Below are 27,801 nucleotides of genomic sequence, written 5' to 3'. Positions count from 1 at the left end.
ATGTGGTTACAGGGATTTTTTTTATTTCAGTGTCTTTTAATATAATGCAGACCAGAGTTCAGTTTCAACAGAGTCAGTGAAGTGTTAAGAATATAAAATCATATCAAACAAGAGAGAAAGCACATAAAATCTAAACAAAATAGAATAAAAGAGAGAAAGCTACAAATACGTTGGTATCACGATATAAAGATAAAACAATTTATAGATAAAATCAGAGTTGTGATAATAAAATGTGACAATAACATGACTAAAAGTCTACAGCCACACTAGAGTCTCCATTAGGCTGTACTGTACTTAAGGACATCGCCTCTCAGTCTGGTAACGTCACCAGGGTTAAAACTATAAAGATTTTAGAAGTTTAAAGTTTTTAACAGATTCTGTGGTCAAAGTATGAATCAGAAGAGTTTGTTAAACATAATACAAGGAACAAAATAAACCATCACCTACCAAAGCACAGATCAGCATCCTTGCTTTGTGAAAGAAAAAGCAAATGTTTTGCATTAAAAAACGAGAATTTTTGACAAACTAGGCTTTAGAAAATCCTGTTAACCTTTCCTGAAACACCACTTGTTTGGCATTTATCAACATTTAGGCTTCCTGATGAGTAGCTTTTTGTACACAGACATAATGATAATTTTGTATCATAGATTATTAAACCTTATCTTGAGAAAGTGAAAGCAGAAGCTGAGTGGGCAAACATTTTGGAAAATCAGCTGTGTCCTCTTCTCTGCTTGTTGCAGTCGATCTCAGCAGAAACAGCAGCAGAAACAGCAGCGCTCTGATGTGGGTCTGGGTTCATGTTCAGGAAGGGCACCAAGCACCTCCCAAGCCTGCCATTTAGAGAGACCCTTCCACTCCAGCAGTGTGGACAAGAGCTCCTCATCCTCTCTGTAGTTGAGAGGAAAACACAAGAAGAGTTAGTAAGATGCAGTCCCTCTGATGGCCACTAGATGCTTGCTTTAAGAAAATCCAATATTTAAAAATAGCTGAGAGCCAGAACTTCTGGATATCTTGATATTATAATATCATCAGGTAATGTGCCCGTCCATCTCTACTATGCTGTGGTACCTGCCTCTTCCTCACAGTAAATCATTTGACCCAATTTTTATATTGTGGCACAGTTACAGTTCTTCTAAATGTAAACAGGGCCTGAGCAACACTACCGGGAACGCTGCATTTTCGCAACTGTGAGCTTCACTGCCTCGATGTCTTTATCCTTCAGCAGCTCTGGGATCTGCAGCAGCGTGAGGTTCCGCTGTTGGACACCAGGGGCCTGATACAACAAAGGCTAAATGTCATTAACAAGAAATAAGAGCATGCTACTTCCAGTGATCAATACCAAAATGTTGGTCTCACCAGTTCTGAGATGGCGTCATGAAGAAGCTCCGCATCTTCGGTAACTGTCTGTCCAACATCAGGACTCCAGCACTTTTTTAGTTTCTTCTGGCTGCTTCGGACAAGATGTTTGAGGTAAATGTGAGCGATGAGCTTGTAGGCCTCATTCATCACTCTCTGAGAGACACAAAGACAGACACAGTTTGGTTTCTGACAACACCAACAACAACAACAGCACCCAAAATAACAAATATACAAATTATAATAAAATGGCTGGATTTTCATTGTTTAATGTAGCAAATTAAAGTGAAAAAAGATGCGTGAGGCAAGATTTCCCTGTACCGCTGAAGATGTAATTTTTAATATACCTTTTGTACGTCTTGACACCACAACACCTCAGAGAAATGTGTCTGTACATCAGAGATCAAGAAGAATTCATTGTACTCCGTTTTGAAGTAATTCTGAAGGTGGCTCTGTGGGACAGAAATTGTGCAAAACAAATTTTTTTTTTTATTTGTATTTTGGCAAAATGCTATTTGCAGGACAAAAAAAATAAATTAAAAAAGCTACCTCTGCCATGTCAGCAACAATTTCCATCAGAAGCTTCAAAGTAACATCCTCCATGTTTTGAAGCATTGCCACAATTTCCTGGATAAGGGAGACTTTGATGCCTTCACTGTTAGTCTGGACATGCAGCCTGAGAGGAAATATCATAAATGTCATTTAAAAGAATCGTCACCATCGTATTTATTTTCTTACGGCAAGCTAAGCCTTTTAACTTATATTGGCTGTTTTAATAGTAAGAATCGCCTCTCCTCATCGGAGGGATATGCATTTCCCTGTGATCCTGGGAGCTGTGTTTTGTTGAGGGCAATAGCTCCTGGTAGGTTCTTTCAGGGCAAATTGGTGTCAGGGGAGGTGGCAGACGAAGAGCAATTCAAAGAGCCCATATGAATCTGCCACAAAAGGCAAGGAGCACTTTGCCTGGAATAGGGAAACCAGGGCACCCTCCTTACGCTAGACCTGGGAGGGGAGCGTCTGGTGGCCGGGCCTCATTCCACGGGGCTGTGTGGCTGGGCGGGTGTGGGGATACTGCAAGTCGCTGAGTGGAAGGCTGTTTGCACTAAACAGCAGCTCGGAGTACACCACCTTAGTGTCTCTCCCTTTTGCAGATGATGTGGCTCTGTTGGCTTCTTTGGTCCGTGACCAGTGTGAAGTGGCCTTTAAAGAGAGTCAGCACCATCAAGTCTGAGGCCATGGTTCCCTGCTGGAATACGGTGAATCTCCCTCTTTGGGCTGGGAGTGAGCTCCTGCCCCAAGCAAAGGAGGTCTTGTTAACAGGAGGTGTTGTAAGGGTCTTGTTCCTGAGTGACAGGAAAATCAAGCAAGAGATGGAAACGTGGTTTGGTGAGGCGTCAGCTCTTGTTGTACCAATCTGCATTTCAACCCTCACCTGTGGTCAAGAACTCTAGGTAGTTCTCAATAGAATGAGATCATGAATGCAAGCAGCCAAAATGAGTCTCCTCTGTCGGGTGGCTGGGCTAAGCCTTTAAAATAGGGTGAGAAGCTCAGACATCAGGAACTCACAGTAGAGCTGCTGCTTCTTCACGTCAAAAGGAGCCTGCTGAGGTGGTTCGGTCATCTGATTAGGATGCCTTCTAGGCGCTTCCCTTTGGAGGTTTTCTAAGCACAACCAAGTGGGAAGAGACCTCAGGGCAGACCCACAACTCACTGGAGGAACTGAAAATCGTAAATATGGTCTGGAAATGTGGAAGATGAGCTGAAACAGCTTTTCTGGGGAGAGTAAGTTTAACTGAAGTGAACTATTATGTGGTAGAGAGACAGATATACTCAAATACTCACTTAATTTCTTCACAAGTTTTCAAAATCTTGAAGAAGTCTATCTTATTTGGTATGGCCTTTTTTGCTTTTTTCCCAAGAATCTCAGTCTGCTCAGAGGCGTACCTACAAATCAAAGACCAGATCTCAAATCAAATGTCACAATTTAAGTTATTTCTATATGCATAATTTTGTTGCAGGCAAATTATTATTTCCTGAATTGAAATAGAGTCTCACCTCCCCAGAAACATCTTCAGCTCTTGGAAACAGACCTCCCGGACGTCATGAGACAGTTCTGTGCTGATTTTCTGTGCTTCTTCAGGCATGGCATTGATGCACTTTAAAGGAATAAAAAAAAGGAAATGATATTATACAACAAATAAACAGCCAGACAAATACATTTAAAAAGTAAACAAATATTGAATTTTAAAGTTATCTGTACACACAAACACACACACACACAAATCAAACTGAATCCTTTCCCACGGTCTTTTAAAGTAACAAGAGAAACAATTTAAACATCTGCTTTACTAAGTACCTGAATAATGTCCACGTAAAGTCTAATGCAAGATTCCTCATTATCACAAACTTCTTGGTTTCTGTGAATCAGCAGGATTTTATCCAGACATTCTCTGATCTCTTTCTGTGGACAAAAAGAGAAGACGTGAACAGTAACATGTGACAGGTATTTCTATTATTTTACATTTTATAAGTTTTCATGACCTTAAAAGACACTTTTGTGAACTAGGGGTGCACTCACACCAGGCAATCCGTACCGTACCCATGCACGTTTGACCCCCCAAAGTCCAGTTTGTTTGACTAGTGTGTGCTGGACTGAACCAGTTGTTATCACGATTGTCTCAATTTTCTAAACAAAAAAAAAAGTTACTATTCTTACCTGCACATTTTCGAGCAGCAGGTCCGTTGCTTTTGTTACCAATTCTGTCAACAGCAGGAAGTCACCTTTTTCTATGGGAGCATTTTCTTGAAGGTCAGGATGACCGAGCACCTCCTGACTGGGAGAGAACCACCATCACAACATCTGAACCTAATGTTATACTATCCAGTAATAATAAAAGAACCCCATGTAAACATGCACAATTAAACATTTTAAATAAGTAAAGGAAGGGATGTAAAATGCAAAGATAGCTTACAAACCTCAGATATGTATGCAGGACCCAATTCATCAGCACAAATGATTTCTGGCGGGACTGGACGTTTTTGAGTAGATCACTGATGTGATCAAGTGTCTGACGATGGTAGCAATCAATCAGACATCCAATCAAACCCATTTTCTCCAACTTGGGACTCAGCCTCATGAGCTCATTGCGCACAGTCTCCTGCACACTGAACAGGTGCTGCTGAAGGTTCTGGTCCAGATCTGAAGGTGGCTTTGGGAGGTGCTTGGACGCAGATTCTTGTATGAGGCGAACAGCTCTCTGTTTCTGCTGAGTTGAGTCGGTCCTGGGCAGCAGTGAGCAACATGATCCATACTCAGAGGGGTTGACATCAGGGGTCACACCTAGAAGTTCAGCTAGATCCTGCAGTGGGATCTCCTCCTCGCTCAGCTGTTCCTCGCTGGAGTTAAAGGTGTTCTCATGCGTAGGGTCATCGTACCCATCAGCTGCCAGGTCGTATCCTATAAAAGAGTCCATTTCAAGCTTTTAGTTTTAAGTACCGGACATAAAACTTTAAAATGCAAAGAAATTATACACACATTGCATGCTGATTTAATCCTTACATGAGTGTTAAACCCAATAGGAATTAAATTTTTGAGTTGGTCTTGTCCACTTGTGAAGTTATTATGACTAAGGTTCAGGAATTGGCCCACGCCACTCCTCCTCGCTGATCTGCCACCCAGGCCTAGCCAATCAAACCACCTGCATCTCAACAATCCAACCACCTGTGCCTCATTAACCACTACTAACCCTAACCCTCTGGCGCCCTGATTCAATCACCAGTGAAATCCATATATGCAAGCCTAGCCAATTCTCTCTTCATCCCGACCCCTTTCCTTCATGCAACAACCCCAACCCCCCTTTCCTATCCTTTCCAAAATCTTCTACCAATTTAAATAAACTACCTTAACATTAAACTGTGGCGTGGTCTACTTAGTGAACAAGCAGTTGTGATGACAGAAGTGATAGAAACATATTTATAGCCATGCTGTCAACGTGGTGATGGTCAACGCGCCCCACACAAGAAAAAGTCACGTGAAGTGAATTTGCTTGGTGCTGGCTGACCATAGTAAGTAGCCACTTTGCAAAAGTTGACTCAAAATGAAAGATGCTATTTTGCTCTGGTTAGGGTTAAGCATAAAAACCACTTGGCGAGCATCAGAAAACAAAGTGTTAGTTTCACATTAGCTTTAAGCAAGGAGGCTTTAAGGGAGCTGTTGTGTTCTCTATATTTATAGACAGTCAATGATTGTTAAGAATCGGTATGTTATGATGTACATTGATCAACCACAACATTAAACAAACCTGCCAGGTCTCACGGTATAACATTTTCATTCAGGCCCCACTTTCACAGGTTTATTTATTATTATTATTACTACATTATTAATATTTTTCTGTCATCTATCTTCTGTTCATTCGTTAGTTTAACACTTCATAACTCCAGAGGTTCGTTACTGTACACTAATAGTGAACTTGGATTGATGACTCAATAGCCAAATCTAAAGCTATACTAAAATGAAAATCTAAGCTAATACAAAAAGACAGTCGGATGTACATAATGAGGATAATAACAATAGTCTAAATAAAAAGAGGCCGGTGCATGTAAACTATGCAAAGTGCACCCATAAACATAACAGGCTCTTACCATCTTGTATGTTCGTATTTGTTGTATTTCTCCTTTCCAAAATTCTTCTCATCTTCGGTTTGTGTTTGCACCTTCCTTTCTCGGAGCTGTGCTTGTCTGAACCAGCTGCCCTGCGGTGCCTTTATAAAGATGGATTTGTGATAATATCAAAAATGCACTTCCCTTTATTTTCTGTCACTGGACCCTGCCCCCAGGGTGAAGTTGTTGAATCATGTTGAGAAAGCCAAAATCATAACATAAAACACTACTACTACAACTAACAACAACAATAATAATAATAACAACAATAATGATAATACACATTTAATGCAAAGTTTTTCTGAGTTATTGTGTATAATGTGTGTGTGTTAGAGCACGGGTGGTACGACTGAATTTCTTTGACTGCCATGTTTGACAGTTGGTCCAATCCTACTGTTCAGCTACATAACAGTTTTTTTTTGTTTTGTTTTTTTTTTGTTTTTGGGCTGAATCTGTATCTGGACAGAAATTCATCAGCATCACAAAACTCAAGTGGGTTGAGTCTGTCTCTTGTAAAAGTTAAACTAGCCCAACTTTAACCCTGGATCACAGTTTGAATTGGAGTTTAAAGTTTTGGTGCAACAGAATTAAAAGTATTGTAGGTTTGGATTTAATTTTTTAGTTGAGAGGTTTGGTGCAACCGAATTTAAACTTAAATCATGATTTACCAGGTTTAAGAGTTGATCCTTGTTGGTGCATTCTTTTGTTTCAGTAAATGAACTGGAGCTTTATGTGAGAGGACACACCCACAGGTCTTCAGTGTCCTCGGTGAGATCACACCGTTTTACTTTAATTACCTGGACCGACCTCAGTGTGGACGGATAGGTCTTAAACAGGAGTTAAACTGGCTGCTGCAGCTCGGACAGAGGAAACCTGCCTGAGTCGTGTTCCTAACATGAAAAAACAAGTGAAATTTGCAGAAAGTCAGACGATCCACAGGCTCCATCAGGACGAGGCTCTACCAAGGTAAAGTACTCTTTTAAAATTAGTCCTAATGATATTTTTTCACCTGTGAGTTTGTGTAAACTTTTATGTTTCTCTTTCTGTTGCAGAAGCACCGGGAAGTCCAAAGATGGTAAGTTTAAGACAGTTTTCATTCAAAATAAATGTCAGCTGCAAACAGAAAATAAGAGGGAACCCAAATAATGTCTCAGCTTTTTTATTTAACGTATTGAATCCACCGTATTCTGTCTATTTTCCTGTCTCTCCTCGGTTCAGATTTCAGATGTGCATGCTCTATCTCCTTGTTAAATAAACAAAACATGTCTGGTATCCTCCTCTGCTTTGAAACGTGACCATCAGGTTTAGTATCGGGGACACAGCAGTGTGAGGATATCAGTGGAAAAGAATCGGACACCTGAACCCGACCCGGGTCACGCCTGACGAGTTACAGGAAGAAAGCTCCCTCGTGCTGCTTTCTAATTAGAAGCTCTTTGGTTTGACTCTTTAACTAAGCCCACAGACATGTCTTCAGTCGTAGCTCACGTGTGCCAGATTACAGTTGACACTTTGACAACTTTACAGGCCGAATGTCATCTCCTAAATATCTTCTTGATATATCTGAGTTTTTGGTACATTCTGTAACAACAATTACACCCATTTTATCCAGCAAATAACCAGGTCGCTTAAGTCTTCATATAACTGTTACGCTGTACAAAGAAGAGGGACTCTTCTCTCATGGATGCTCCGGCAAGTCTCACGGATGCCCGATTGGATTAGGATCTGGGAAATGTTGAGACAGGTCGCCTTCAGATGCTGTCGTTCTTATTCTGCATGATGTTTGGGTGGGTGGTGCATTTTCGGTGGTGTTTAATGAATGCCAGGACCCAAGGTTAATCCCAGCAGCACATTGCATTGTAACAAGATGATCAATGTTCTTCATATCACCTGCTTGGTGTTAATTGTACATTTTATTTATTGCATCTTAGAAAACTGTCAACTGGCCACTGAGGCACAAATCTGTCAATGTCTGTCTGTCTAACAGTATTAAAAGATGCCAACATGAACTTCAACAATGGTTTGAAGACCAGCAGATCAGCAGTTGTGAGGTCTGAACCACAACTCCAGCACATGACGACCATAAAAATCCCCAAAACCATGACCGCAGCCCCGTTTCTGAAGGTATTATCTTCTAATGAAAGGTTACTTGAGTACAACAGCAAGAATCAAAGGAACAGAAAGCAGCTGTGTCAGTGTGTGAGAGTGAAGTGAAACCTGATCTCCGTCTATCCTGCAGCACTCAGCTCTGACACCAGCTCAGAAGGAGTATCTGTACACCATCGCAGCTTCCTCCAGCGCCACACACGTCCGAAACCTCATCACACAACACTACATGAACGTGCTGCACAGGTGTATACGCACAGGTGAGGAAAAACAACTGTGCAGGTGGTTTAATCGATATATTTCACGTCTCTGTCCGTCTGTTTGTAGGTTGGTTTGTTGGTTTGTCAGCAGGATTACACAAAAACTGCTGAACGGATTCCCACAAAACTTGGACTGAGGATGGGTCTCAGCCCAGAATAGACCCCATTAACTTTTGGTGCAGATCCAGATAAAGGGACAGTCCAGGACTTTTATGCTCTGGTTAGGTTTACGCACAAAAACCACTTGTATAAATACCTGTTTTCTTCGCTACAATCACAGACGAGGATGATCCAACTTCCCTAGAAAAATGTCGCCGTGAAAACATCTCGAAAATGAAAAGGTCTCCTTAAAACTTACCTGGTTTCACACTACAAAAACAGCTGGAAATGTCCCCAGGTGTCCTTAAAAATGTCCAGTGGTGTGACTTGAACTCGCTTCCTGGCTTCAATAACGCCACCAACATCTCCTCAAACTCCTGATTGGCGCGAATGTCCGCCTTGGATGTATTTGTGGTAAAACTTTAACTGCATACGTTATATCCTGTTCCAGTTACCTTCATACCCAATCATGACACTATCACCTGTTACCAGTTAAGCTGTTTACCTGTGGAATCATCCAAACAGGTGTTTTTGAAGCATTCATCAACTTTCTCAGTCTTTTGTTGCTCCTGTCTCAACTTGATTGAAACATGTTGCTGCCATCAAATTCACAAAAATCAATGAAAACATTAAATATGTTGTCTTTGTACTGTTTCCAATTGAAATTGTGGGGAAATAAGTTTTAACATTTATTTGGTTTTGGTTCTGTTCGGAGGCTGCAACCCAGAAGGAGTCGACACTGTTGGGACTTCCTTACCGGAGACTAATGAGGGGAAACATCGACCGGAGGTTTCTTCTCGGGTGAAGCATAAGGAGAAGATAAACACCAGCGCAAAGAATCCTGGGAAATCCTTTCTTCCCAAAATCCCCAACAGGCGAGCCGGGTAGGACTCACAGTTTAACAGACATTTATTTACAGAAACAGGATTTAAAGACATATATTCATGTATATCTGAGTAGCAGCAGGTCTGTGGCTTAATGCTGTAAAAATGTTGTTTACTGACATCTCACCTCGGAAAAGAAAGATGACACAGAACTTTCTACCAAGTTTAATAATCCACTTTGCAGGATTTCCAACACATCAGCGACAAAACAAAGATCGATGAAGAAACCTACAACATCATCACCCACAGTGAGAAGGAAAAGTCCAAGAAGTGAGTCTGTGAAAATGTTTGGGACTGTTTCTTTCTTCAGATATGTTGGATATATTGGAATATTTTTGTTTTATTTCCAGGAGTGAGGATCAGACTGTTGGAGGAAGAGGAGGAGGAGGAGGAGGAAGGACTGAACGACTCTCTGAGTGACTGCCTGAGCTCACTCTCTGTAGGAGAATGGGATGATGACGTCCTCTTACATTTATGACATTTCATAACATCAGTTTAATGTAACCTGAGAATAATGTTGAAGGGATTTTTCTTCCCCTCTCTCCTCACCTTCATGGCTCCTTGTCAGACTTCCTGTTGGTAATCTGTGAAATTGGGGAGCTAAATAAAGAAGTCTGCTCTGTCTGCACTGCAGCATGTGTTGTGAGCTTTAGTGCCCTCCAGTGGCAGCAAGAGAAGAGAGTTTATTCATTTAATTTCTAGGAAATCACGTGTTCACTGCTTGTATTAGAAAATAAGCATGAGCTCAACTTCTGAGTGGTTTCCCTACAATCATTGACCTTTAAATATGTTTTATCTCCTGACATGAAGGTCTAAATGATGTTTCAAACTTCTTACAATGCCAGGAATGTAACTGTTGCAGGTTAATACTAATGTATGTATAATATATACTTCTTTAATATTGTTTTGTATTTATTTCTAGTCATTTCTCATGTACTGTATTTAGTCACATTCAGGACAATGGCCACTAACAAACTAACACTCAAAACATCACGAGAACCAAAAAGTCTCAATATTCTGTTTATTTCCACATTTTTCATATTAATTTGGCTGCTAAAACATATTTTATTGACCTATATGAAGGTCTAAATTATGTTTCAAAGACTTCTCGACAATGCCAGGAACAAATATAATCAAATATAAGAATATTGACTTAAACAATGCAGAATCGCCCTCTAAAAAAGGGTTAGGGGGCTCGACTGTTGAGTGTTTATTCTGTAATATTGTCTTCCTGAGTTTCCTACTTTTGTCTGTTTGTTTTAAAGGTCATATTTAAATAAAGTTTGCATTGTTAACTGTCTTGAGATAAGAGCTGTAACTATGATTATATTCTCGATTAAGCAATTAGTAGATTGGTCTATAAAATGTTGATCAGGGTTTCCATAATTAACCCCAAAATGACGTCCTCAAATGTCTTGTTTTGTCCGCAACCCGAAGATATTCAGTTTACTAACCTTTTTTATCTTATAAAATGACTCAAACTGAGTAATCGATTGCCAAAATAGTTGTAATCACTTAATTGTTGCAGCTCTACTTCAGATTCACCAAAGTCGATGGTGAGCTGGGAGAAATTGGAGGTCTTTTGGGATACCTCTGCTTTGAAAAGACTTCTTTACTACCTCTATCTCACCCTCAAATGATCAGAAATGTTATTGATTTCATTGGTATTCAAGACAAAACAACCGCTGGAGTGAAATTAGATCTTTATTGTGGGGAAGAAATTAATGAAAAAAGGCCGACTACATGAAGCTACAGGCCTGTTGGTTACATGTTCGGGACATGATGAGGGCGAAAATAACAAAAAAGAAAAAAGAAAAATGGCACCAATTATTTCTTTTGATAACAAATACATGTGACATTATTGCATTCTCTACAGAAACCCAATGACAGCTTGGACACAAGCAAATGCTGATGACATATAAACAATATAATACATAGGTCTTTTTTAGAGTTAAGTTACTGAACAGTTTGTTACAGCATCAACATTGTGGTGACTGCAGGGGAGCGGCTGCTGCTGCCCCCTGGTGGAAAGGAATGAAATGAGACACTGAGCAACGTTAACCAAACTCTTCGTCCTCCTCCTCCTTTAAGATTTCTTGTACTCGATTCTCTCCACCTTGACGTCGTCGCCGATCAGCTGATATACGTACGTCACCACTGTAGACGCCTGGATGTCCATTAATACAAAAGAGGGGATGATGTTGCTGTAAGGAGAGAAGACAGATGTGTTTTAGGTCGAGTGTTTTCCTTCCTGCGCCCCCCGACTGCTTGTAATGACAGTCAGTCTGGTTCTACTGTTACACCTGTACACTGGAGATCATCGCCTGCTGTGACATCTCAACGTAAAGAAATACACATTATAGAAATATCTCTTTACAGGAAATCAGTTCATGTGCTGCTGAATTTGTCAAATGTTGTTTTTAAGGCTGTCAGCAGCTTTAATGAAATATCAGTTACATCCACTGTGCTGGAGGAACAGAAACAGATATCTGACTCAGCACATAACATATTAGATGTAGGAAGAGAGAAAATGTGTTTTTGTTTTACTTCGGGGAAACTGTCCCTTTATAGGAGGCAGTTATTTTAAACTAGGGCTGCAACTTACAATTATTTTCATAGTTGATCAATCTGTTGATTATTTTCTCAATTAATGGCTTAGTTATTTTTAGAAAATGGTGAAAAATGTTGATCCCCAAATGTCTAGTAAATGTAGAAAACAGAAAATATTCACATTTAAGGAGCTGGAAACTGATTAAGTTACTGAAACTGATTAACCAATGATCAAAATAGTTGCCGATTAATTTAATAGTTGAAAACTAATCAAGTATTTGTTGGAGCTCTAATTTAAACTAGCTAACTCTTTGTGGTTAAAATACGAGTGTCAAACTCTGCTGTTTTGTCACGTTTGTCAGCGTCTCATATATACTTAGGACGATATTTTCGCAATATCGAACAGCTGTTACTGCATCTTCAGGCTTTTATTTTGAAAAAAGAAAATGCAAGCTGAGCTGTCGTGGCAGCAGAGGCAACGTGCGTCGCAATTTGATGAGGTGGGAATTATTTTTAATAATATTCTCCGTCGACATAACCCTCTTTGGGTTTCATCAGTACCTTTCCAGTGCGGTGTAGGCTCCTGTGGCTGAGCCGGGGTTGATGTAGAACTTGTTTTCGTTCTCGAATGCCTCGAACTTGTGCGTGTGCCCGGAGATGAGGATGTCGACATCCAGCTGTCTCTGGAGCAGCGCCAGACTGGCCATGTCGCCCCAGGGGATCACCTGGTGGCCGTGGATGAGGCCGATCTTAAACTGGCCCACTGTGACCACCTTCTGCTCCGGGTAGTTCAGGTTCTGAGGGGGAACATAAGAAAAGTGTTGTGTTGTTACGTGTACAGGTTTAACGAAGCACATCAAGCAGTGAAATCAGCTGTGATATGATCATATTGAAATGATGTCAGCTCTTTAATGTGGCTGTTTCTAAAAATTGTGAACCGGGCAGGTAAAACTCAATTTGTAAGAAGGGAGCAATTAGTTTCACTGCTCTGCAATTAGTCTTCAGTAGCAGCTCGACAGCCATTTCCTTCTTCCTTGCAATTAAATATTCAGCCACATAAATTATGTCCTTAATTCAAAGCCTCTTATTAGAAATCGTGTGGACTTTGACGAACAATGTCGTGCCCCAACGCGCTGTTAAGTACTGAACAAGAAGCTAAAAGCTCAGTTTTGCACCCACACTGACAGCCCAGTCAATGTCGCTGAATTAATGACTCCTTACTCTAATTTAAGGCCTCTCTTTTTCTAACTGTGTTTAGCAAGCCTCTACATTCTGTCATCGAACACACGCAGACCTCGTCGAAGTCTCCTCGGACTATGTGGACGTCTCCAGCCAGAGTCTTCAGGTAGTCATAGCTCTCCTTGGTGCAGAGGTTGCCCGTGCAGAGAATGTGCTGGATCTTCCCCGGGACCAACAGCTTCTTGAACTTGGCTGGCAGAGTGTTGCACCGGTGGGGGATGTGCAGGTCACCTAACACCAGGACCAACTGATGGCATCGCACAGAGAGACACACACACAGACAGAGACAAGTTAGTCCGACGTCAGTGAGCCCTGAGAGAGTTAGACTGTGTGATGTAGCTTCTGAAGCGGGCTGAAGATACAGTCCTGTGGGAGTCCACCAGAACTACTGTACTCCTCAGTTAGTTATCATTAGGGGTGTCACGATTTCAATTCTAAATGGAAAGATACTTATCCTGTGTGCACGAAGACAATCGACTGACTGGTACCGGAGGAAAGTCGGACAGCATCTCAGCTGTTTATTTTCTTTTTTAAAATCCTTTATTGATTTGTTTGGGAAGAGGGTTTACTTAGAAACTGAACTTTGCATGTAGGGTTGCACGATATTAGAAAAAAAAGACGTTCCGATATTTTGGTTTTCTGCGATGTACACTGCGATATGGAAAAACACAGGAATTCCCTCCGGATAACTTGACTAGCTACATTTGGAAAGAAATAATCATTAAATTAAATTAAGAGTCGATAGTCTAACAACGGTATAGTTCTCAGTGCTGAAAAAAAGTTGAAGTTGAAACCGATTGAATCATGGAGCTGGAGAATCGTGACACCCCTCAATGTTAATGTTAAATTGTCTTGTATCTTGTTTAAAAAACAGCAAAACACTGTCAAGTTTTATGTTATTGCACCCGTACAACAACTTTCTCCAGATTAATTCAGTTCAGTGAATAAACAGGCTTAATTCAAAAAGCTCCAACTTGTAAATAAGCAATGTTTGTGAGTAACAAGCTGAGTTTATGAAGTGTCTGAATTCAAACTGAGTGAATATTACTCCTTCTTATATAATCCAAACAGCCCACTGTGGAAAAATATGAATTGAATCAGCACAGATGATGTCAGACACTAAATAAACTGATTTAGGAAATAATAGCAAGATAATTATGTTTTCACACAACACGATAAGTCAATAACAATCAAACACCAACAAAGATGAAGGTTCATACAAAACATGAAACCCAGAAGTAACTTTTTAAACTGAACTGTTAAAAGTTTTCTTGTGACTTTTTATGTCCAGTAGGAGCTCCAATCCTTATATATTTATTGTTACTGCATCAAATGTTCATTCACTAAATAAAAAGCAGAAAACTTGGTCAGAATTGGATTAGTTGCTAAACTTTTGGCCAACCAGGACAGCTCATCATGCCTTAAGTGGAAAGCCACCTTTCACAATGCCTTCCTATTTAGAAATAGATGAGTCACTAGTACAGATTCCCAAAATGGGGATTACTTTGTGAAACACCCTCAGGAACGGGATCTTAAAACCTGTCTGAGTCATTGTAGATTATACTTATCCTCGACTATTTTGGGGAGGTAAGTCAAAAATAATTTCTGTTTTAGGACAACAGCAGAGAGCAAGGTGCAATTAAAGCATCATAGCCTGTCGGGCACCAGATCATTGAGTCAGCTGCCGCTAGTTGCTCTGAAACGCAGAAACAGCAGACCTCCACGCAGCTGCGTGATCCCAATCCCATGTTAGTGTGGCAGGCAGAAGAGCGAGCAGAAAACAGGGATCCAACACAGAGCGAGGGCACTTACCCGGTGACCAGCCTGGTTGATTGGAGAGGAGGAGAGTGGGTGAGATAGGGAGAAAGGTGTGCATGGAGAGAACGGCACGAGGCGTGATCAAAGAAAACAAAAAGACAAGAAAGAGTTGGGACAAGAAGGGAAAACTGAAATTAGAAATTAAAAAGTGAATGGATTAAGTAGACAGATATTAATCATTCAAAAACAAAAAGAAAAGTTAAATGACAATGTGGTTTAATCGGTTGTTAATGACTGATGGTTAATGATAATAATGAAGCAAATACAGAATTTGTGTGAGCAAAATCATGTGGTGAAGCAAATAAAAGTGGTGACTGGAGTTTAGATATAATCACCCAACTACACAGAGTTAAAGTTCAGCTAAACCTGATGTTTTTTAACATATCTTGCTCCAAACTTCTGCACAACATGTGCAAATGTTGAAAAAGAAAGACAGAGAGAGGGCGAATGAATACATTAATGAATAACGTGTGGTTGTAGACCTGATGTGCAGTTTAGTCTGATTTGTTAGCTAACCTCAGATAGCATTTAAAGTTACAGTTGTGCTTAATAACTGGGTGATAAACATCATTAACGCTACACAGGAAAGGTGTCACAGATAAAGTAGCTGTTAGCCTGTTAGCCCAGCTAGCTAGCTGGTTAGCAGTTTAAAAAAAAGTACAAAAAATGTCATGATTTCAATTAAACAGACAACAAGAACGGCTGGTGAAGAAACATGAGAAACCGAAAGACCACCTTGCAAATGAAAAGAGTGACTTTAGGGGTTCATGCAGCTTGTTGAGTTGAATTTCAGGGGACTAAACTGTTCAGCTGTCATGTGATCGTTGCTCCATCTCGGATTGAAGCTTCACTACAAACCCTGAAATTGAGACCGTGCCGACGCGCTGAAACCAAGATGTCGCTCTCCTTACGTCGACAACTGATCAAAGACAACATCGTGCACGCACAGTGGTCGAAACTCGGCCTGTAAATGTGTTAAATTATGCCCTTTTTCGCCATTTCATACTCACCATCTTCTATTTTGCTGTTTCTGCTAGTCAAGTTGAGGAAGCGCCTACGCACGCACGGCGTCACGACGTCAGCCAATGAGAAGAGAGAATATCAGCGTATGCGTCAAACTGGAAACAATACTTCCGTTTGTCCTTTCAAAATAAGAAAGCGAAACTTAACATGTCTGTGAAAAAATGGCGGAACACTTAATTAACATGTATGATCTGCTCTGGGAGATAAATAACATGTCGAATATCCGTGCGAAGGAGCTACATAAAACTCAAAAAATCGCATTTTAAAGGGGTTATCGACCACACAAACAAGTGCGACTCAAGCGGACGTTTAATTCAGAATCGTGCTACAACCGGAAGCTGCTAGCTTAGCCGCATCTGTTAGCTTGACGTTGGTCAGTAAAAGCGACGTGAGTAGCAGCATTTCGCAGAACATTCGAGAGGTAAGGTGCGAAATATCTTTCATCACATTTCCCCCGGCTCATCCTGACGTGGCTTTCGCGTCCAGGGTCGTAATTCCACACAGAAAATTCAGCTAGCTACCCAGCGTCTAGAATACGACCTAATCATATGATCTTCACCCCAACCGCGTCGACAGCGCTTTGGCTAGTAACTGCGTTAGCTGCGGGACGTCAGTTGGCTTCGCTGTAGCATCTGGGCTCCGACTATTTCCTGGACTTCTAGCGTAATGAGTGACTATTTCTATAACGGAGATGCCTGACGGCGAACCTGTGTTAAGATGTATAGTTTGCTCTCATCCATTGGCGGATAACGACACTTTCATGAACGTACGTTTCAGATATTTTTCCACAATTATGGGAATTTGGTGATGAAACACGTGTAATGTTAACTTTAGCCTCAGTTAGCTGGCTACCGTTACCTGCTCGCTTGGTTACATAACGTTAATTACTTGCCATAACGGGCTGTTTGGCGGCCGTGGCTTTGTTTGTCAGCTCTTACAGCCTTCAGAGCATACGTGACAGTTTTGCCACCCACCCAGTGAGCGATAACCGCTGTCACACCTGATGATGCTAACGTTAGCGTTTTAGTCCGCAGTTTGTATGAATAACAATACGCTCCTTCTCCCAAAGGTCCCCAAACCCCGAGGACGTTCCAGATAACCCGCCTTTCTGCCTCTGAACCTGACGCCTGCACTGTTTGGACGCTTTAGGGTGTTTAACTGTGCATCTTTGAGAGAAAAAAACCATTAAGGACCCTGCTGCAATCGATACAACACCAGCACCAGCTATCGACCACCGTTCACTGCGGCTCTTGGACGATCAGCGTTGTGTTTATGTCTTTGTTTTGCGAAAACGGTAAGATGTGGGAACAATTTCTGATCCATTTGAACTGTTTGGTGATGTGTGTGACATGTCGTTTTGTTTTATCCAAGCTCAGAGGGCTGTAGTCAGCGGTATTGGGCAATATTACGTGTTTTCTGTGCATCTGAATCAAAATGGCGTCTCCCAGTCGCCTCACTCGTGTGCAGTGGCTGTATGACGCACTCTGCACCAAGCAGTCAGCTAAGCTAGCTAGCCTCCTTCTGAAATAGACTTGACCTCTGCCCTTCTGATACACTTCAGCTCAGGACACTGTCAAACCACCTGTGAGTCATTTCATGTCGAATCACAGTGACACGGCCGAGAAAATAGCTGCTACAGGCTGGGTGGTTGGGTATTAAAGCCGTCAGCAGGGGGAGAGTTATTTGGCAGCTGCTAGGCCTCCTGTTTTTGACCTAATAACAAGAGAAGGCCTTATGTGACTAAAGCCAGAGGCCCTCATGTAAGACAAAGGGCTTTGACAAAAACATTTTTGTACGTATATGGCCACAAAAGCATCCAGTTTAGTGGCTGGGTTTTATTTTTCTGCTGCGGGTTTAATCTATAATGCCTGCTCACTGTCTGATCACATGGATATCTGATGGATTTCATTTTGTCGGCAGTATTTTCAGAGTGCAGAGGCTTGAACACAATCTTTTTCATGTTTATAATCTATCTGGTAATGCAGGTTTTTATGGGTAAACATTTCTGTATAAGGGACGACAATATGAGAGTCTCTGGACTCTGTTGCTGATTATTATGCACCACAGGAATCATTTTTTATTATTTCCTGTGAATTGTGGACTATCAAGTGTTCAAGACCACTTTTAAGTACAACAATTGTATATTTATAATCAGGGATGCAACTACCAATTATTTTCATTATGATGAGTCTAGTCTATAACCTGTCAGATACCAATAAAAACATCTCTTAGATGTAATTGAGTTCTTCAAATTGCTTATTTTGTCTGACCAACAGTCTGAAACCCCAAATATTAAGTTTACTCTAATACTAAACAATAACAGCTGGTAAATATTTACATTTGTACCAGAAAAGAAGCTCAAACCAGTGAGATTTAATGACATTTTTGCTCAAAAAATTCAAAAGAGAAATCCTCAAACTCTAGTAAATATATCTAGATTTCTCCCTGAGGTCTGGCACAGACTGAAAGTGTTGCAACACAACTACATATCTCAAAAAAGAAAAATCCAAGGTACTTTCTGGCCACAGTGTAGGAAAGCCTTTATTTAATTGACTATTTCATACATACATTCTTAAACGTTGACAATGCATGATAAAAATGAGATGAGTAGCAGCGCAGCCCTTCTTTGGGGTGTTGACAACTGAGATAACTGCATATCTATCGGGTACAGGGAAACCGCAACTTGGCGTTCAGTGCACGTATGCAATTTTAAAAATTGGTGACCAACATTTAGTCAACATATTCTCAATTCTGTCAAGTTGTCTAGAACGCATCTTAAGTGACGGTTCAATCATTTTCTTTATTAAATATTGATCGCTCTTTCTCCCTCTCCTCTTTCAGAGCTGTTGCGCAGCCGTCGGAACCTGTGTGGTGGAAATCTAGCCTTCAAGCAAGGAGCTTGCGGCCACAGCGGCACAGCGTTTTTCATGTCAGAGACCGAGCACGCTTGCAGTCGTTTATGTCATCCCCTCTTTTCCAGACAGAAGATCCCGAAAAATCCCCAACCAAGATCCTTTTATCTTACTGATAGTGCTAACATCCAGCCAAAATGTCTGTCAACGTCAACCGCAGCGTGTCAGACCAGTTCTACCGCTACAAGATGCCCCGTCTGATTGCCAAGGTAACGGCTCGATGTGCACAGGTCTTTAAGATCGTACATTTACGAGTTGTCATAAATGTTTGAGTTATTAAAGAAGTGGAGGGAATAGCTTCATTATATTGACTTTAACCAAAATTGCCTGAGATGACATTTATGGAGACGTTCCTCCTGTAGTGATAACATTTTAGTTTGGGCGTTGATGGTCTGTGTTCTGTGTTTGTCTGTCTTCATCTCATCCAGGTTGAAGGCAAAGGGAATGGAATCAAGACGGTCATTGTCAACATGGTTGATGTTGCAAAGGCATTGAACAGGCCTCCAACATGTAAGTAACACAGCATCATCTTCTGCGGAGGAAGAAAACGCTTAAGTGACAATGTAGAAAGGAAAATGCAACTCCAGGAATTCAGAGAATACAATCTTTGATGTTTATAAATAGTGGTAATCATTTAAATCAATGATTACTGCGATGTTTTTAGAATGAGCTAACCAGGAGGTGTTCAATGTCTTGATTTCCATGTGCTTTCTGATCTTCTCCGCAGACCCGACCAAGTTTTTTGGTTGTGAACTCGGTGCTCAGACCCAGTTTGATACCAAAAACGACCGTTACATCGTCAACGGATCCCACGAGGCGAACAAGTTGCAGGACATGCTTGATGGGTTCATCAGAAAATTTGTGCTGTGTCCCGAGTGTGACAACCCTGAAACTGATCTGGTAAATCTTTCACAGCCTTTGTCACACAGCTCCAGGGAAGGTTAAGAATTATGAAGTATGATAACTGACAGGTCTCTTTAGGTGACAAGCACTTGTTTGCTTTAGTGAATAGTAAAGCAGATACTTCTTCGTATTTGTTTATAAGACTAGACTGAATTTCCCTCCAGGTTTAACAAGATCGTGTTTGTCTTTCTTCCAGCATGTCAATCCCAAGAAACAAACCATCGGCAATTCCTGTAAGGCCTGTGGATACCGCGGCATGCTAGACACCAGACACAAACTCTGCACGTTCATTCTCAAAAACCCACCAGGTGAGTTTTTCTCTCTCTTTCTTGCTGTTACACAAGCAGAAATACTGGTTCAGCTCCCTGTCATGTTGGACATAAATCTTTAACTATTTTTCTTCTCCAATAACAGAGAGCACCGATAGTGGATCCGCATCTGTAAAGAAAGAGAAGGAGAAGAAGAACCGCAAGAAGGACAAGGAGAACGGCTCTGGCAGCGGAGAGGCTTCGCAAGACAACTTCGATGCTCCTCAGGCAGTGGTGAGTTTCCTCCCTCCCTTCAAACAGTCCAGGATCGTTCAGCTGAAGAGTGTCTGTTGTGTGAGCAGATGTGGAGTTTCACACAACCTGATCATAAGTCAGACACATGCTGTTATTTGCTGACTGTTGGAACTTTAAGAAACATTAAACTCTCTTGTGTTTGCTGAGTTCAACGTCCGTGTGAGCAGCTGACTGTGAACTCGCTGCGAAAACAAAGATCGTCAATGTCAAATCTCTCCCTATCACACAGTCCAAAGCTACCTCAGATTCTTTAGTTTATGTGGTGATTAGCCTTCCTCAACAAAAGTTGGTTGTACTCTTTAAGGCTTGTAGTACAAGTTGAAGCCACATGCTTACTCCTTTTTGCTCACATTTCATCAGGAAGGTACAAACGCAAACCTCAGCAAACTTTTCCAGTAGCATAGAAATGATAAAGCTTTAGCTCTTGGGTCCAGAGGTCAGTTTACTTTTGCCCAAACCTTTGTAAATAACGGGTACGATACAATATAATTTATTGTCCCTGTGGGTACATTTTGTCTTGGACACGGATGCTGTGCCCGTAAAGCTTCTTCCATCGTGGTAATAATAAAAATAAAACGACATAAAGGAGCAGCACAAACTGCAGCAATCCACAGCCACAGTTGTGTTCACTGTATGGAAGAGCCTGCAGTGAAACCTTTCATCACCGCCACCCTTTAATTTTGTCTGACCTCACTGTTACTGTGTCTGTTGGGCAGGACGGAGATGACGACGATGAGGACTGGGCAGAAGAGACTACGGAGGAGGCGCAGAGGCGGCGAATGGAGGAGATCAGCGACCACGCCAAGAACCTCACGCTCAGTGAAGACCTGGAGAAACCCCTGGAAGAGAGGGTCAACCTCTTCTACAACTTTGTGAAAGTATGACTTCTTAATGAGATTATATTCCCAATATGTGTTTTTTCCTGTAACAGGAAGGTGTATATACTAGTGGCTTGTAGAAATTCTGAGTATTTCATAGAAGAGCTTATGGGAACATGATCCTGACTTGTGTGTCCTTCCTCTAACGTTTGTTTTCCATTTCCAGCAAAAGAAAGAGAGTGGAACCATCGACGGAGCTGATAAGGAGATCTTGGCGGAGGCGGAGCGTCTGGATGTGAAGGCCATGGGCCCCCTCATCCTCAGCGAGCTGCTCTTCAACGAGAACATCCGTGACCAGATCAAGAAATACAAACGCCACTTCCTGCGAGTAAGTTGACTGATGCGTCACTGTAGCTCTCATCAGTCTATTTTTGGGCCCAGATACTCAGAGCCGTCTGACTTATATCATCTCCTGACTGTCTTCTGATTTTTAATTTTCTCAGTTCTGCCACAACAACAAGAAGGCCCAGAAGTATCTGATGGGAGGTTTTGAGTGCGTCGTGAAGCTGCATCAGGTCCAGCTGCTGTCTCGCGTTCCCATCATCCTCAAAGACCTGTACGACGCAGACCTGCTGGAGGAAGACGTCATATTCGCCTGGGCAGAGAAGGTGTGTGTCGGACTGATTGATCTGCACACATTAAGCTTTTATTAAATATTACATTTACAAGTTCTGCCCTTTTTGACCCAGACGAGGAAAGAATTGAAAGCCGAACACGGGAATTACGGCTAGAAAATCAAGCTTAAATATTAACCGAGCTAGTGGGCAGCTAGTTTTGCTTGGAGCAGTGCCAGTGAATTAGAAGTGCAGGAAATAAAATCGATCATCTGTATTTAATTGGAGCTGTAACAAACCGGACTTTGTTTTTCGTCCACCAGGTTTCGAAGAAGTACGTCTCTAAGGAACTTGCCAAAGAGATCCACGCCAAGGCTGCTCCTTTTGTCAAATGGCTGAAGGAGGCAGAGGAGGAGAGCGAGGGCAGCGAAGAAGAGGAGGAGGAGGAAGATGAGAACGTGGAGGTAACGGAGACGGACGTAGATCACTTGGTTTTACAATCAAGTGTTTATCTGAAGAGGTCACTTGGCTGTTTGTATCCTACTTTAAATCTAAATGATTGTAGAGAAAACATTAAATTAACGTCAGTAGCTGCAGTTCAGCTGGTAGATGCAAAAAATGGCAATGAACAGAGATCAAAGTGTCCAGACACGACAAGAACTCTGAAAGATTCTGAGATCGAAGGCTTTGATTATACATTTTGGGCAAAGGAGATATTTTTGGAAGTTGAAGGTTGTTTGAGTTCAACTTTGAAAACTTTCTTTCAGACATCTGCATCCAAATAAAAATAACCCTTGAAGTCGTACACAGCTTGACTTATTATTTTCCCCTCAGGCAAAGTTACGGTACAGCTGCTTGTGTTTTTAAATATTTGAAAACTTTAGTTCTCATTGTTAAATTGGTTTTTATAGAAAAACATTGTTGAAATTCTTAGTTTTGTCAAGTGTCGGTACATAAAACCTGGACATTAAATCCCTCCAGCCTTTATTCGAGACACTGACATCAGTTAAACTGTGCTCTCAGCCCTCCGTGGGCAGCGAGGCTGACGCGAAGCTGTTGGTCTTTGTTCATCTCTTCTGTTGTCTGTCCTCAGGTGGTGTACTCGTCCTCTGCCCGCGAGCTCAAAATGGAGACTGTGAAACCAGACACGCCTGAAAAAGAAGAGGACGACATTGACATTGATGCGATCTGAGAGACTCGGTTAATGATGACGATGATGCTTCTCTCTTGTGTTGTGGCTTTGACTCACGATGCCCCGTACGACCTAAATGGCTGGCCTTTCCCCTCCTTTACTTACCCGCCCTCACCCCTCCGCCTCCCCCTCTCACCCGCCCTCAGCCCTCCTCCGCTTCGTGGCATGACTTAACATAGCGCTTTACTTGCTGCACATTAACTCTGTAATTTTTTTGAGATGAAATGAAGTCGCTTTGGGGATTTTAATCATGGGTGTTTGGGGATCATTTTGACTGCACATTTTTTTTTTTTTTTTTTTTGGTCCCTGTATTTTTCCAGTCAATAAAGAATGAATGTTTTGCTATCCACCACACTTGATTGTTTATGTTTCATGATCAGCGTTATCTCTTTACGTGTGATGAACGACGGTGACCCTGCACATCAGCGCTACAGTCCTGCTCAGGAACATCTGCAGCTTATCTTTCATGAACAAGTTACAAAGCACAGAAAGTTACAGATATGTGATAAATAAAAGAGCGGCTGACACAATAATAAAAGGAAGCAGAGTAAGCATAACTACAAATAAAATTAAAAAACTAAATGCAATTCTGGAAAAAGCATTCTCAAGAGATACTTAAAGAAGAAAGTGAGCCGGCCTGTCTGATCTCCCACAGCAGCTTGTTGGGATTAGACGATATTGATAGTTGATTGGGACATTTGAAGGCAAATTTGCCAATAATTAATTTGCCTCCAGCATCTCCCAATGCAAACATTTGCTGGTTTTCTTTGTCTTCCATAATAGGAAACTGAATTTTGGGGGGTTTTATGCTGTTAAATATGATTTAATAGACATTTTTTTTCTCCTTTTTTTTTTACATTCTGACTAATTTACAATGAAAGCGATCACTAGTTTTATAAAATATCATCAGGGTCGTTGTTTCTGCACTATGAGAGGGTCGGATCACATGTTTTCTACAAGATTCAAGTTCTCAACACATAACATTGCTTGTAGTTTGCACCTACTGCACATTATGTCTGATAAACTCTTACAGACCTGGGATTTGTTTGAACAACGGTGCTGTTGCACTCAGAAGCTGCGGGGGGCGCCAAATCACACAAAATGCCAATTTTTACATAATGTTGCTTTAATGTAAAAGCATCATTTTACTGTTGTTGGTTGAGGTGGAGCTCATTCTGAACTATTTTGTACAGAACTACAATTCAGGATTATTTTCATTATCAATTAATCTGATCACATATTGATAAATGACACCTTCACAGTGTTTGTGTTGTCCAACGAACAGCCCAAACCTCAACATGATCACACATTTATTCAAATTATTAAAGGAAAAGCAGCAAAATGCTCACGTTTGTGAAGATGGAGCCATGAAACTGTGAAATCTTTGCATGAAAAATGAAATAATCAAAATAGTCTAAAAAAATAGACTAATAACTTCAGCTTTACTAAATATATATAAATGTATATATATATACACATTGTTGGGTAGTTTATTACAACATATTTAATAAGCTCTTCATGTGTTTTGTATGTTAACATCTTAATTTGTGAACTATCTAGTAACTAATGTGTCAGTTAAATGTAAAAAGTACTTTGTAGTTGGGTAAATGTACTCAGTTACATTCCAGCACTTTGTTAAATTCAACATTGTGTAAAAATACACAACTTTAAGTTCAACAGAAAGAACGAAAAGAGGAGTTTTTGTCTGGATATTATGAGTTTTTTTCTCTTTATTTAATATTTGCATGTGTGTTTCTTCCTCTGGAGCCAGAGAGGTTCCCACAGAGACGCTTCCTCCTGGCTGATGACAGTCCTCTCTGTACTTTCTGGTCCAATGGGACTGAGGTCAGCCGGTTTCCTCACTTCCTCCGCCCGTTCAGCTGGACTCACTGACGCTGCCTTCAGGGGCTGTCGGGAAATACCGAGAATAGCCTCTGAACGCAACAAACTTCATGTCTTATTTCATAAACATCACAAAATTGCACATTTAATTTATTAATTTTACCTTGACATGACATATTCTGCATGTTTTTACTCAGAATTGTATTGATATATATAAAACACATATAAATCCATTTTAATACGCTGTTTTTAACATGTACATCATCATCATGAAATGAGTCAGATTGTTTATTTGCCAATAAATCTAATTCTGCTTCTGACAAACACTCATCATGTGTTGCAAAAATACATAAACTCCTCCTCGCGTCATAACCATAACTTTTATTAAAATATCCTGTCATCTTAAGTCAACGTGAAAACACCAGGCTGTTAAGGATAGTATCTTACAGATTACTGCACTGGATGGAAACACGGATCTAAACTCTGATCAGTCGAAGCTTCTGTCAAATTTGAGTCCCATCTCTGATCACAGGTGAGAAGAAGCAGTCCAGTGAGTTCCCAACACCCCCTCAAAAGCAAACACTAAACTAGTGAATGGATACAATAAAAATAATGGCAATACATGCTGATATTTATCTATGCGTTGTTTATTTATATTGATTACTGAATTGCAGAAAGATCTAAATAATTCAGGGTTCATTAACTTCTCTCTGAGGAAATAAAAGAGTAGAGCGCAGGTGTTTCAGCTGCTGCAGCTGCATATTACAGTCTCTGTATGCTATAATGTTTCTAATGCTGAAGGATGATCCATGAGAATGATTTTATTTCTTTATTAGAGCTGCAACAACAAAATGAGTCTAGTGACTATTTAGAGAAAACACAATTGTTTTAATGGAGTACTTTGACATTATATTTGAGTTAAATCTTACTTGACTTATCCAGAAATAATCGATAGAATAGAAAAGGAAGTACATTTACTCGAGTACTATAGTACTACAATTTTGACACACTTGTGATTTACTTGAGTATTTCCACTTAAAGGCTACTTTATACTTCTTTTACACTACGTATCTGAAGAAAACATTGTAGGCTACTTTTTACTACATTACAATTTATTTAACATGTATAGTTACTATACTTTTTACATCAAAAATGATGCAGTACCGTACTTCACACTGTGTATCTCAAATTCGAGCTGTCAGCCAAATGTAGTGGAGTAAAAAGTACGATATTTGCCTCTAAAATGTACTGGAGGAAGTACAAGTGTATGTACTGGTATAGTACTCGAGTACATGTAACTATTATCCTCTTGGTTTTCTCCATTAGTCGATTAAGGTATCAAGTATCTCAAATTAACCCTGTCAGATGATTGAGATGAGCCTAGTGGAGTAAAAAGTACAATATTTGACTCTAAAATTCACACGAGTTAAAGTAAAAAGTAGCATAAAATTGAAATACTCAAGTACCTCGAATTAGTACTCGAGTAAATGTACTTAGCTGACTTCCACCACTGTTCTAAGGGGTGACTCTTCATAATAAGCATAATAATATTTCTGTAAACAAACGGGGCAGCATATCATCAGAGTAACCACTAACTGCTGCTAGCTAGCTCAGTTAGCCGTGCAGCTAGAGGTCCAGATGAGGGTTGGACTGACAAACTCCAGTAGATATCTCAGCAACACGATACGCAGACATGTTTTCTTGAGATTTTTAGTGCATTTTTTAACATTTTCAACTGAAATCCTTACATCTGACCCTATAAAAAAATATTTTAAACTCAAGACCTACTTATGGATGGATGTTTTTACTGTCATTGAAGAAAAGGAGTACTTATTCCCCCCCACTGGAGAATATAATTTGATAACAAAACAGTTGGCTTGTTGGACTGGCTGACGATAAACCTCTGATGTCGGAGCCTGGGAGGGGTCCGTGAACGCAGCCTAATCCAGCCCAGCCGCTGAGTAGCCATTTTGGTCCCACCTAAAACAGACAGACCAGCTTCACTTTGGGCCGTCGGAGATGGAAGAAACCGAGTCGACGGCGAGTATTTCAGCCACCCGAACCGTTTGAATCCCTCCGAGAAACATCGACAGGTGACACTCGACGCCATGGCTTGTTTCTAAACAGAGTTGCTTAGTGGAAAGAAAAGCCCGGGGCGATTTTTTTTTTTTTTTTTTTTTTTTTTTTGGAAGTGGCGACCGACAGCGCCTTAACCCCAGTTTAGTTAGCTTCACTGACTCCAGGCAAAACGGACAGACGGACACTGATTTCCTTCGCCTGTCGAGTTTCAACACAGGCCATGTAAATACTGAACACGGGATTATTACGCTCATTAGTGAGTGGGGTTTTTTTTTTTTTTCTCTCTCTCTTCTCCAGTTCTTTAACAGTTCAGGTGCTCGGCTCTAACACGTCCGGTCTGGTTTTTGAAAATTGTCACGATCCATGCTGAGACTGTTTCCCCCGGAGAGAGCTGCAAAGCGAAGCAATCATTTTGTTTTTCGGCTGTCGGACTGAAGGAGGTTCTGGTGGATTTTCGGAGCTCGGTCGGCGACTGGTGGAAGAAGAAGGACGATTAAAAAGATGTCAACAAAAACTCCTTTGCCGACGGTCAACGAGAAGGTGACGGAAAGTGTGAGTATAAAGGGTTGTTTGTTGGGATTTTTAAGCTAGCTGCACTTTGGTTCACTGCTGTGAAATACCGTGAGATTTCTCCCAGGAGGAGGTGGACGTGTAACAGGAATTGTGGCTTATTAAAGGCGTTTTGTTGCGTTATTAAACTGGATGATCGCTGATTGTTTCACACGGGGGGTTCCACTTTGTTGGTAAATCGTAAACAACCATATCCTGACCGTCCAACACGCCCTTTAATCGTATTCACTGCCTGTTAAGGGATTCATAAACATCTAATTTTTATTCTTTACCCGCACGTTTAGACGTGAGTGTCGGTAATTAGGATGTAGACAGGA

The 27,801-nt window shown here is 40.9% G+C and overlaps 5 protein-coding genes across 26 annotated transcripts in view; 3 read left to right on the top strand and 2 right to left on the bottom strand.

Annotated features, from left to right (window-relative positions):
- Window positions 1-695: 695 nt before the first annotated feature.
- LOC311274084 (uncharacterized protein) lies at window positions 696-4,829 on the bottom strand (the record flags this gene model as incomplete). Its single annotated transcript, XM_084381500.1, has 10 exons — window positions 696-888; window positions 1,164-1,273; window positions 1,357-1,512; window positions 1,704-1,808; window positions 1,906-2,032; window positions 3,199-3,300; window positions 3,412-3,512; window positions 3,713-3,817; window positions 4,073-4,190; window positions 4,477-4,829. The coding sequence occupies 10 exons, from the start codon at window positions 4,827-4,829 to the stop codon at window positions 747-749; spliced, it is 1,419 nt and encodes a 472-aa protein (XP_084237626.1). The 3' UTR covers window positions 696-746.
- A 1,918-nt stretch (window positions 4,830-6,747) lies between these two features.
- On the top strand, window positions 6,748-9,935 carry fam216a (family with sequence similarity 216 member A). The gene is made up of 7 exons (XM_084381194.1): window positions 6,748-6,981; window positions 7,068-7,090; window positions 8,000-8,136; window positions 8,252-8,378; window positions 9,193-9,361; window positions 9,546-9,631; window positions 9,712-9,935. Exons 1-7 carry the CDS (start codon window positions 6,911-6,913, stop codon window positions 9,837-9,839), a joined length of 741 nt encoding a protein of 246 aa, XP_084237320.1. The 5' UTR covers window positions 6,748-6,910; the 3' UTR covers window positions 9,840-9,935.
- Window positions 9,936-11,047: 1,112 nt separating this feature from the next.
- vps29 (VPS29 retromer complex component) lies at window positions 11,048-16,084 on the bottom strand. The gene is made up of 4 exons (XM_084382242.1): window positions 15,979-16,084; window positions 13,206-13,397; window positions 12,473-12,708; window positions 11,048-11,565 (listed from the first exon to the last, which is right to left on the bottom strand). Exons 1-4 carry the CDS (start codon window positions 15,979-15,981, stop codon window positions 11,448-11,450), a joined length of 549 nt encoding a protein of 182 aa, XP_084238368.1. The 5' UTR covers window positions 15,982-16,084; the 3' UTR covers window positions 11,048-11,447.
- Window positions 16,085-16,303: 219 nt separating this feature from the next.
- Window positions 16,304-23,347, top strand: eif5 (eukaryotic translation initiation factor 5). Of its 3 annotated transcripts, none has more exons than XM_084382239.1 (12): window positions 16,304-16,412; window positions 17,061-17,285; window positions 18,833-19,112; window positions 19,332-19,413; window positions 19,631-19,803; window positions 20,003-20,114; window positions 20,221-20,348; window positions 21,086-21,247; window positions 21,414-21,575; window positions 21,691-21,855; window positions 22,125-22,265; window positions 22,895-23,347. In XM_084382239.1, exons 3-12 carry the CDS (start codon window positions 19,041-19,043, stop codon window positions 22,991-22,993), a joined length of 1,296 nt encoding a protein of 431 aa, XP_084238365.1. In that variant the 5' UTR covers window positions 16,304-16,412; window positions 17,061-17,285; window positions 18,833-19,040; the 3' UTR covers window positions 22,994-23,347. The 3 variants fall into 3 exon arrangements, with proteins under 3 accessions (XP_084238365.1, XP_084238367.1, XP_084238366.1); XM_084382241.1 differs by having other exon boundaries at window positions 16,317-16,417; XM_084382240.1 differs by lacking the exon at window positions 16,304-16,412 and adding an exon at window positions 16,446-16,757.
- A 3,480-nt stretch (window positions 23,348-26,827) lies between these two features.
- The window catches only part of mark3a (MAP/microtubule affinity-regulating kinase 3a), a 49,932-nt gene continuing 48,958 nt past the window's right edge, over window positions 26,828-27,801 (top strand). For 7 of the 20 annotated variants that reach the window (XM_084381246.1, XM_084381254.1, XM_084381247.1 and 4 more), the window contains exon 1: window positions 27,023-27,466. In XM_084381246.1, coding sequence (XP_084237372.1) covers window positions 27,416-27,466 — 51 coding nt within the window. In that variant the 5' untranslated portion in view covers window positions 27,023-27,415. Of the gene's footprint in view, window positions 27,467-27,801 lie in introns of all 20 variants that reach the window. The other 13 variants (XM_084381236.1, XM_084381250.1, XM_084381238.1 and 10 more) reach the window with 5 other exon arrangements.

Source organism: Pagrus pagrus (genome assembly GCF_965226575.1).
Source record: "Pagrus pagrus genome assembly, chromosome: 18".
Lineage (NCBI taxonomy): Eukaryota > Metazoa > Chordata > Actinopteri > Spariformes > Sparidae > Pagrus > Pagrus pagrus.
This window is presented reverse-complemented; position numbering and strand designations above follow the sequence as displayed.

Bases quoted from the DNA above. Each gene is read 5' to 3' on its own strand.
- fam216a (XM_084381194.1), top strand. From the start codon at position 6,911: ATGAAAAAACAAGTGAAATTTGCAGAAAGTCAGACGATCCACAGGCTC. The intron at 7,091-7,999 runs GTAAGTTTAAGA...TCTGTCTAACAG, and splicing joins CACCGGGAAGTCCAAAGATG to TATTAAAAGATGCCAACATG. The intron at 8,137-8,251 runs GTATTATCTTCT...TCTATCCTGCAG, and splicing joins CCGCAGCCCCGTTTCTGAAG to CACTCAGCTCTGACACCAGC.
- vps29 (XM_084382242.1), bottom strand. The intron at 12,709-13,205 runs GTCTGCGTGTGT...GTTCCCCCTCAG, and splicing joins TCCGAGGAGACTTCGACGAG to AACCTGAACTACCCGGAGCA. The intron at 11,566-12,472 runs GTACTGATGAAA...CTCTCCTTACAG, and splicing joins GCCTACACCGCACTGGAAAG to CAACATCATCCCCTCTTTTG.
- eif5 (XM_084382239.1), top strand. From the start codon at position 19,041: ATGTCTGTCAACGTCAACCGCAGCGTGTCAGACCAGTTCTACCGCTAC. The intron at 20,115-20,220 runs GTGAGTTTTTCT...CTCCAATAACAG, and splicing joins CATTCTCAAAAACCCACCAG to AGAGCACCGATAGTGGATCC. The intron at 21,856-22,124 runs GTGTGTGTCGGA...TTCGTCCACCAG, and splicing joins TATTCGCCTGGGCAGAGAAG to GTTTCGAAGAAGTACGTCTC.